This window comes from Arvicola amphibius, chromosome 2 (assembly GCF_903992535.2).
Source record: "Arvicola amphibius chromosome 2, mArvAmp1.2, whole genome shotgun sequence".
Classification (NCBI taxonomy): Eukaryota; Metazoa; Chordata; class Mammalia; order Rodentia; family Cricetidae; genus Arvicola; species Arvicola amphibius.
In genome coordinates, this window is record NC_052048.2 from 77625132 (window position 1) to 77635229 (window position 10098).

A 10098-nucleotide genomic window follows, 5' to 3' on the forward strand; every position below is an offset into this window, starting at 1 on the left:
GTAGGTTGATCCCGAATTTCCTGAGAAACCGCCACACTGCTTTCCAAAGTGGTCGCACAAGTTTGCATTCCCACCAGCAATGGATGAGTGTGCCCCTTACCCCACAACCTCTCCAGCAAAGGTTATTATTGGTGTTTTGGATTTTAGCCAATCTGACAGGTGTAAGATGATATCTCAAAGTTGTTTTGATTTGCATTTCCCTGATAGCTAGGGAGGTTGAGCATGACCTTAAGTGTCTTTTGGCCATTCGAACTTCTTCTGTTGAGAATTCTCTGTTCAGTTCATCGCCCCATTTTTTAATTGGGTTAATTGGCATTTTACCGTCTAGTCTCTTGAGTTCCTTATATATTTTAGAGATCAGACCTTTGTCAGTTGCAGGGTTGGTGAAGATCTTTTCCCAGTCAGTAGGCTGCCTTTGTGTCTTAGTGACAATGTCCTTTGCTTTACAGAAGCTGCTCAACTTCAGGAGGTCCCATTTATTCAATGTTGCCCTTAAAGTCTGTGCAGCTGGGGTTATGCATAGGAAACGGTTCCCTGTGCCCATTTGTTGTAGAGTACTTCCCACTTTCTCCTCTATCAATCTCAATGTGTTCAAATTAATATTGAGGTCTTTAATCCATTTGGACTTGAGTTTTGTGCATGGTGATAGATATGGATCTACTTTCATTCTTCTACAGGTTGACATCCAGTTATGCCAGCACCATTTGTTGAAGATGCCCTCTTTCTTCCATTGTGTACTTTTGGCTCCTTTATCAAAAATCAAAAAAAAAAATCAGGTGTTCATAGGTTTGTGGTTTAAGATCCGGGTCTTCTATACGATTCCATTGGTCAACTTCTCTGTTATTATGCCAATACCAAGCCGTTTTCAATACTGTAGCTTTGTAATAGAGTTTGAAGTCAGGGATGGTAATGCCTCCAGAAGTACCTTTATTGTATAAGATTTTTTTGGCTATCCTGGGTTTCTTGTTTTTCCATATAAAGTTGATTATTGTCCTCTCAATCTCTGTGAAGAATTTTAATGGGACCTTGATTGGAATTGCATTGAATCTATAGATTGCTTTTGGTAGAATTGCCATTTTTACTATGTTGATCCTCCCAATCCACGAGCAGGGGAGATCCTTCCATTTTCTGGTATCCTCTTCAATTTCTTTCTTCAAAGACTTAAAGTTCTTGTCAAATAAATCCTTCACTTCCTTGGTTAGCGATACTCCCAGATATCTTATGCTATTTGTGGCTATTGTGAAAGGTGATACTTCTCTGATTTCCCTCTCTGCTTCCTTATCCTTTGTGTATACGAGGGCGACTGATTTTTTGGAGTTGATCTTGTATCCTGCCACGTTACTGAAGGAGTTTATCAGCTGTAGGAGTTCTTTGGTGGAGTTTTTGGGGTCGCTTATGTATACTATCATATCATCTGCAAATAATGAAAGTTTAACTTCTTCCTTTCCAAATTGAATCCCCTTGATTCCCTTATGTTGTCTTATTGCTATTGCTAGAACTTCAAGCACTATATTGAAGAGATAAGGAGAGAGTGGACAGCCTTGTCGTGTTCCTGAATTTAGTGGGATAGCCTTGAGTTTCTCTCCGTTTAATTTGATGTTAGCTGTCGGCTTGCTGTAAATAGCTTTTATTATATTTAGGAATGACCCTTGTATCCCTAATCTCTCCAAGACCTTTATCATAAAAGGGTGCTGAATTTTGTCAAATGCTTTTTCAGCATCTAATGAGATGACCATATGGTTTTTTTCCTTCAGTTTGTTTATATGATGGATTACATTAATAGATTTTCGTATGTTGAACCAGCCCTGCATCTCTGGGATGAAGCCTACTTGATCGTAATGGATAATTTTTCTAATGTGTTCTTGGATTCGGTTTGCCAGTATTTTATTGAGAATTTTTGCGTCCATGTTCATGAGTGAGATTGGCCTGTAATTCTCTTTCTTGGTTGAGTCTTTGTGTGGTTTAGGTATCAGGGTAACTGTAGCTTCATAGAAGGAATTTGGCAGTGACTCTTGTGTTTCTATATTATGAAATACCTTAAGGAGTATAGGTATTAGGTCTTCTTGGAAGTTCTGGTAGAATTCCGCATTGAAACCATCTGGTCCTGGGCTCTTTTTGGTAGGGAGGTTTCTGATAACAGTTTCTAATTCTTCGCGACTAACAGGACGATTTAGAGCATTTACCTGGTCCTGGTTTAACTTTGGTATATGGTATTTATCTAAAAAACTGTCCATTTCTTTTACATTTTCCAATTTTGTGGCATACAGGCTTTTGTAGTACGATCTAATGATTTTCTGAATTTCCTCTGTGTCTGTGGTTATGTCCCCCTTTTCATTTCTGATCTTGTTAATTTGCGTGTTCTCCCTCTGCCGTTTGATTAGTTTGGCTAAGGGTTTGTCAATCTTGTTGATTTTCTCCAAGAACCAGCTTCTTGTTTCATTGATTCTTTGGATTGTTTTCTGTGTTTCTATTTTGTTGATTTCTGCCCTCAGTTTGATTATTTCCAGTCTTCTACTTCTCCTAGGTGAGTCTGCTTCTTTTTTTTCCAGAGCTTTCAGGTGTGCTGTTAAGTCACCAATGAGTGCTTTCTCCGTTTTCTTTAAGTGGGCACTTAGTGCTATGAACTTTCCTCTTAGCACTGCTTTCATTGTGTCCCATAGGTTTGAGTATGTTGTGTCTTTGTTTTCATTAAATTCAAGAAAGACTTTAATTTCTTTCTTTATTTCTTCCTTGACCCAGGTGTGGGTCAGTAGTTGACTGTTCAGTTTCCATGAGTTTGTGGGCCTTCTGGGGGTAGCATTGTTGTTGAATTCTAATTTTAATCCATGGTGATCCGATAAGACACAGGTGGTTACTAATATTTTTTTGTAACTGTGGAAGTTTGCTTTGTTACCAAGTATATGGTCAATTTTCGAAAAGGTTCCATGAGCCGCAGAGAAGAAGGTATATTCTTTCCTATTTGGGTGGAATGTTCTATAGATGTCTGTTAAGTCCATTTGGTTCATTACCTCCATTAAGTCTTTCAATTCTCTGTTAGGTTTCTGTCTGATTGACCTGTCCATTGGTGAGAGAGGAGTGTTGAAGTCTCCAACTATTAGTGTGTGTGGTTTGATGGCTGCCTTGAGTTCTAGAAGTGTTTCTTTTACATAAGTGGGAGCTTTTATATTAGGGGCATAGATATTCAGGATTGAGACTTCATTCTGAAGGATTTTTCCTGTTATGAGTATAAAGTGTCCCTTTCCATCTCTTCTGATTGATTTTAGTTTGAAGTCAACTTTGTTGGAAATTAGTATGGCCACACCCGCTTGTTTCTTAGGGCCATTTGCTTGATAAACCTTTTCCCAACCCTTTACTCTGAGTAGGTGCCTGTCTTTGTGGTTGAGGTGTGTTTCTTGTAAACAGCAAAATGTTGGATTCTGTTTTCGTATCCAGTCTCTTAGCCTGTGCCTTTTTATAGGTGAATTGAGTCCATTGATATTAAGTGATATTAATGACCAGTGGTTGTTAACTTCAGTCATTTTTAGTAGTAGAGTTTGTGTGTTTCCCTTCTTCTAGTTGTGCTGGTGAAGGGTCGCTAGATGCCTGAGTTATTGTCGGCGTTGTTGGACTCCTTGGTTTGTGATTTTCCTTCTATTACTTTCTGCAAGTCTGGATTTGTGGCTGCGTATTGTTTAAATCTGTTTTTGTCCTGGAATATCTTGTTTTCTCCATCAATGGTGAATGCAAGCTTTGCTGGGTATAATAGTCTAGGCTTGCATCCATGTTCCCTAAGTGTCTGTAGCACATCTATCCAAGCTCTTCTGGCTTTCATGGTTTCCATTGAGAAATCAGGTGTAATTCTGATAGGTTTCCCTTTATATGTTACTTGACCTTTTTCCTTTGCAGCTCTTAATATCTGTTCTTTATTCTGTATGTTTTGTGTTTTGATTATTATATGGCGTGGGGATGCTTTCTTTTGATCCAGTCTATTTGGTGTTCTGTAGGCTTCTTGTACCTTCATAGGAACATCCTTCTTTAGGTTGGGGAAGTTTTCTTCTATAATTTTGTTGAATATGTTTTCTAGGCCTTTGAGTTGTAATTCTTCTCCTTCTTCTACCCCAATTATTCTTAGGTTTGGTCTTTTCATGGTGTCCCAGATTTCCTGAATGTTTTGTGTTAAGAATTTGTTAGATTTGTTTAGTTCTTTAATCTGTGAGTTTATTTCCTCTATAGTATCTTCAGAGTCCGAGATTCTTTCTTCCATCTCTTGTATTCGGTTGGAAATACTTGTCTCTGAAGTTTCTGTTCGTTTACTCAGAGTTTCCATTTCCAGTCGTCCCTCAGATTGTGTTTTCTTCAATACCTCCATTTCATTTATCAGGTCTTGTACTGTTTCCCTTACCTGTTTGATTGCTTTTTCTTGTTTTTCTTGTTTTTCTTGGGTATCTTTGAGAGATTTATTTATTTCGTCTACCTTTTTGTTTGTCATCTCCATTTCTTTATGGCAGTTTTTTACCTCCTGTTTAAGGTCCTCTATTATTTTTATAAAGTACTGTTTAATGTCGGTTTGTTCTATATCTTCTGGGGTAGGGTGTTCAATTCTTGTTGTTTCGGGATGTCTGGCTTGTGGTGATGTCATGTTGCCTTTCATGTTGTTGGAGGAGCTCCTGCATTGGCGCCTGCCCATCTCTTCCTTCAAAAGGAGCGCGGAGGTGTTTGGTGTCCCCAAAGAATGATGGATCCTCCCCAAAGAATGATGGATCCTCCTGCAGACTGTCAGGTCCCCTTGCAGGCCAAGCAGCTCTCAGACAAAGGCCTACCTTGCTCCGGGCAGTCAAATGAAGGAGGGGACCTCCCACCGGCCTGGGTGTACTCAATTCCAGGTCCCCAGAGCCCAAACAGGCTGAGCTGTGGGATTTTGTGGCCCCAAAGACGGGAGGATGAGGAAGGGGGAGGGGGGGAGGATTCTGGGTGCAAGCTGGGAAGGGACAGGAAGAGAGAGGCAGTATCCGGGGAGAATAACCCCTGCAGGAAGAGCAGGAAGTGTGCTGGTGGCAGGGGGAGTTGTGGAGAGTCGGTGGTCCCTCTCCGGGCAGCTGCTGCGGTTCGGGCACTCACTCCTCACTCACCCCAAAGAATGATGGATCCTTCTGCAGACTGTGAGGTCCCCTTGCAGGCCAAGCAGCTCTCAGACAAAGGCCTACCTTGCTCCGGGCAGTCAAATGAAGGAGGGGACCTCCCACCGGCCTGGGTGCACTCAATTCCAGGTCCCCAGAGCCCAAACAGGCTGAGCTGTGGGATTTTGTGGCCCCAAAGACGGGAGGATGAGGCAGGGGGAGGGGGGGAGGATTCTGGGTGCAAGCTGGGAAGGGACAGGAAGAGAGAGGCAGTATCCGGGGAGAATAACCCCTGCAGGAAGAGCAGGAAGTGTGCTGGTGGCAGGGGGAGTTGTGGAGAGTCGGTGGTCCCTCTCCGGGCAGCTGCCGCGGTTCGGGCACTCACTCCTCACTCACCCCAAAGAACGATGGATCCTTCTGCAGACTGTGAGGTCCCCTTGCAGGCCAAGCAGCTCTCAGACAAAGGCCTACCTTGCTCCGGGCAGTCAAATGAAGGAGGGGACCTCCCACCGGCCTGGGTGCACTCAATTCCGGGTCCCCAGAGCCCAAACAGGCTGAGCTGTGGGATTTTGTGGCCCCAAAGACGGGAGGATGAGGAAGGGGGAGGGGGGGAGGATTCTGGGTGCAAGCTGGGAAGGGACAGGGAGAGAGAGGCGGTATCCGGGGAGAATAACCCCTGCAGGAAGAGCAGGAAGTGTGCTGGTGGCAGGGGGAGTTGTAGAGAGTCGGTGGTCCCTCTCCGGGCAGCTGCCACGGTTCGGGCACTCACTCCTCACTCACCCCAAAGAAGGATGGATCCTCTTGCAGACTTTCAGGTCCCCTTGCAGGCCAAGCAGCTCTCAGACAAAGGCCTACCTTGCTCCGGTCAGTCAAATGAAGGAGGGGACCTCCCACCGGCCTGGGTGCACTCAATTCTGGGTCCCCAGAGCCCAAACAGACTGAGCTGTGGGATTTTGTGGCCCCAAAGACGGGAGGATGAGGAAGGGGGAGGGGGGGAGGATTCTGGGTGCAAGCTGGGAAGGGACAGGGAGAGAGAGGCGGTATCCGGGGAGAATAACCCCTGCAGGAAGAGCAGGAAGTGTGCTGGTGGCAGGGGGAGTTGTGGAGAGTCGGTGGTCCCTCTCCGGGCAGCTGCCGCGGTTCGGGCACTCACTCCTCACTCACCCCAAAGAAGGATGGATCCTCCTGCAGACTTTCAGGTCCCCTTGCAGGCCAAGCAGCTCTCAGACAAAGGCCTACCTTGCTCCGGGCAGTCAAATGAAGGAGGGGACCTCCCACCGGCCTGGGTGCACTCAATTCCAGGTCCCCAGAGCCCAAAAAGGCTGAGCTGTGGGATTTTGTGGCCCCAAAGACGGGAGGATGAGGAAGGGGGAGGGGGGGAGGATTCTGGGTGCAAGCTGGGAAGGGACAGGAAGAGAGAGGCAGTATCCGGGGAGAATAACCCCTGCAGGAAGAGCAGGAAGTGTGCTGGTGGCAGGGGGAGTTGTGGAGAGTCGGTGGTCCCTCTCCGGGCAGCTGCCGCGGTTCGGGCACTCACTCCTCACTCACCCCAAAGAACGATGGATCCTCCTGCAGACTGTGAGGTCCCCTTGCAGGCCAAGCAGCTCTCAGACAAAGGCCTACCTTGCTCCGGGCAGTCAAATGAAGGAGGGGACCTCCCACCGGCCTGGGTGCACTCAATTCTGGGTCCCCAGAGCCCAAACAGGCTGAGCTGTGGGATTTTGTGGCCCCAAAGACGGGAGGATGAGGAAGGGGGAGGGGGGGAGGATTCTGGGTGCAAGCTGGGAAGGGACAGGGAGAGAGAGGCGGTATCCGGGGAGAATAACCCCTGCAGGAAGAGCAGGAAGTGTGCTGGTGGCAGGGGGAGTTGTGGAGAGTCGGTGGTCCCTCTCCGGGCAGCTGCCGCGGTTCGGGCACTCACTCCTCACTCACCCCAAAGAAGGATGGATCCTCCTGCAGACTTTCAGGTCCCCTTGCAGGCCAAGCAGCTCTCAGACAAAGGCCTACCTTGCTCCGGGCAGTCAAATGAAGGAGGGGACCTCCCACCGGCCTGGGTGCACTCAATTCTGGGTCCCCAGAGCCCAAACAGGCTGAGCTGTGGGATTTTGTGGCCCCAAAGACGGGAGGATGAGGAAGGGGGAGGGGGGGAGGATTCTGGGTGCAAGCTGGGAAGGGACAGGGAGAGAGAGGCGGTATCCGGGGAGAATAACCCCTGCAGGAAGAGCAGGAAGTGTGCTCATCTGTCATATTCTTGACCTTGATATTCAGAACTTCCTTAAACATACAGCTTGTCTCTCTGTTATGATGGGGATGAGCAGTTTACAAAAGGGATCTGAATATGCTTATTAGAAATAATTAAAAATTTTGCACACAAAATGTCGGCGCATAAAATTATATAATAGATACAAAATAAATGTGAAATTCATTTATTTAAATGTATATTTAATTTTCAATAATACTCTTGTCTTAATGCTAAAATCTCAGTGTCAGTTAACTACTTTGCTTTGGATATCAAGCACTTGAGTTATTTTGTAATTCCTTGATAAATGAAGCACATTTTTGAGAGATTATCTCCATGCATAGATTAGACTGACCTAAAATTTTTACCCTAGGCCGTCCTCAAATTCATAGTTTTGATCTTTATGTCTCCCCAGTTCTGGGATTACAGACATGAATCTCCACTAATTGCCATGATAGTTTACTTATTCATTTTTCTGTTTCTTACACTTTACACAAAATATTGGGTTTATAATTTATTTCTTATATGCACGTTCAGAGTTCACATGTCTAAATCTAGTCATGGTATTGATTTCTGCTATTGCTATAGATTTTCATTCATACTCAAACGTTATTTTCTTAGGATGGAAACCATCTCTGATGATGTCGTCTATTGGTTTTTGTAAAATTAATACTTGACTTAGTGTGGTTTTACCTCTTGCTAGAGAGGTTATTATTTGTTTACTATATCAATAGGATCATTTTTACCCAGTTTCATACTGCTAATTTAAAGATAACTCCAGAATATGTGTTTCTGGAATGAACTTTCTTGGCAGTGTTGATCTACAGCCATGTCTACTTGAAGAAATCTAGTTTGTTTTGTTCCACTCCCCTTTTCCCAAATTCAGTGTCCTCTTTCAGTTCCCTAAAATTTGTGAAGGATACTTATTAATTGCTGCTGAATTTGCCTTGGCTTTGAGATTAAAGCTCTCATCTCAATCTTAAATTAAGATTTGTAGCCAAGATTTCTTGTGTAGTCAAGAAACTGAAGCTCATTGTTCATTGTCTTCAGTATAAAAGTAAATTTACAGATTGGAGATAATAGATAAATTTAGCCTCAATACACACTTTCTCTACCTTTCCTATTTTCCTCTCTCCACTCTTCCTTTTACCTATTTTATATTTTCTTACTTTAGCTTTCTTTTGCTATGGTGAATTTTTAAATATATTTTATTATATACCTAGTATGGTTAATATGAGATAAATTTCCAAACATTGCTGCAAAAGCAAACTGACTTAAATATGTAAGGTATTTTAGCCTAAAGTTGACATTAGAACATCTCATTGATTTCTTTCTGTGGGAGTGGTATGTTAATATCTTTCAGGGATTGCTCACACTACCCATGACTGTATTTTTGCCTGCTGATTGACCCCAGTCACTCACACACAATGTCCAGACATTTCTTTATGTATTTGATTACTGCTTTGCATGAAAAACTCCAGCCCAGCCCAGGTGCTCAGAATGTATAAAGCAGGCCTTTCTGGTGAGAACTGAGCTACATCAGAGAGGCAGGGGGAACAATATGGAGTCACAGACCCAAATCCTAATGTCCCTGCTGTTCTGGGTGTCTGGTGAGAAATTTAAATGCATTATAATCTTTTTGGAGTCACTTATTTGTATAAAAGAAATATACAATGTGTGCTAGGACACTATTTCTTATACTACTTAAAAGATATACACTCTGACAATATAACATTATGAGGCTATAAAATGAAGAATTTCATCTGTATTAAATTCTGTGTGTTTTTTATTACTTATGACCATTTGTTTTCCTGATTGCAGGTGCCTGTGCAGAAATCACAATGACCCAGTCTCCATCTTCCTTGGCTGTGTCAGCAGGAGAGAAGATCACTATCAGCTGCAGGGCCAGTCAGAGTCTTTACAACAGTAACTGGAAAACGAACTACTTGAACTGGTACCAGCAAAAACCAGGGCAGTCTCCTAAACTACTGATCTACTATGCATCCACTCGGGGAACTGGAGTCCCTGATCGCTTCATAGGCAGTGGATCTGGGACAGATTTCGCTCTCACCATCAACAGTGTCCAGGCTGAAGACCTGGCAGATTATTACTGCCAGCATGCATATAGCACTTCTCCCACAGTGCTTCAGCCTCCAACAAAAACCTCTTCTGAGAGTCGCACCATCTGCCTTACTCATGCACAGCCCTGGTCCTTTACACTTCCCCCTCTGCCTTAGAGTCAGTGTACCTGAAACTCTGATGATAAAGTTTGCAGAGCTCAGCAAACTGTAATGGGGTCAATGTCTCTTTTGTTTTTGGTATGAAAGTTTTATACAAAACTTCAAGGAGAACTAAATTACCACAAACTCTGTTTCTTGAACATATGATGTGTTTAGCTTTTTATACTTCTGGACTTCTGGTGTCAATCAGAAGACTCTATGGGCTGAAGTGATGATGACTGCAAGCTGTATTTCATTTTGGAAGCTCTAGGGAAAAGTGTTCCCTGCTTTAATAGATTCTAGAGAACTTCTTACTTCCTTACTGGCATCCGTTTCTTCTGTTTTTCTTTAACTTTTTATTGTATTCTAGTCAGTTTAGTACCTTTCTCTGTGACCACGAGAGTGTACATTTACATGTCTTTATGTATGTGTGTGCATCTTTCTAGGTATACAGCTGACATGATTTAGATATAGAGGTTAGAGGACAGCCTGGACTTGATCTTATCTTTGTCATTTGGGTTCTGGTACTCAAATTGAGGTTTGA

At 43.7% G+C, this 10098-nt stretch overlaps 1 gene segment (V, D, J or C); it reads left to right on the plus strand.

The window, feature by feature from the left end:
* The first annotated feature begins 8887 nt into the window (after positions 1 to 8887).
* Positions 8888 to 10098, plus strand: LOC119806332. The segment is given in 3 exon segments: positions 8888 to 8945; positions 9157 to 9475; positions 10068 to 10098. Coding segments are annotated over 3 exon segments (399 nt in total).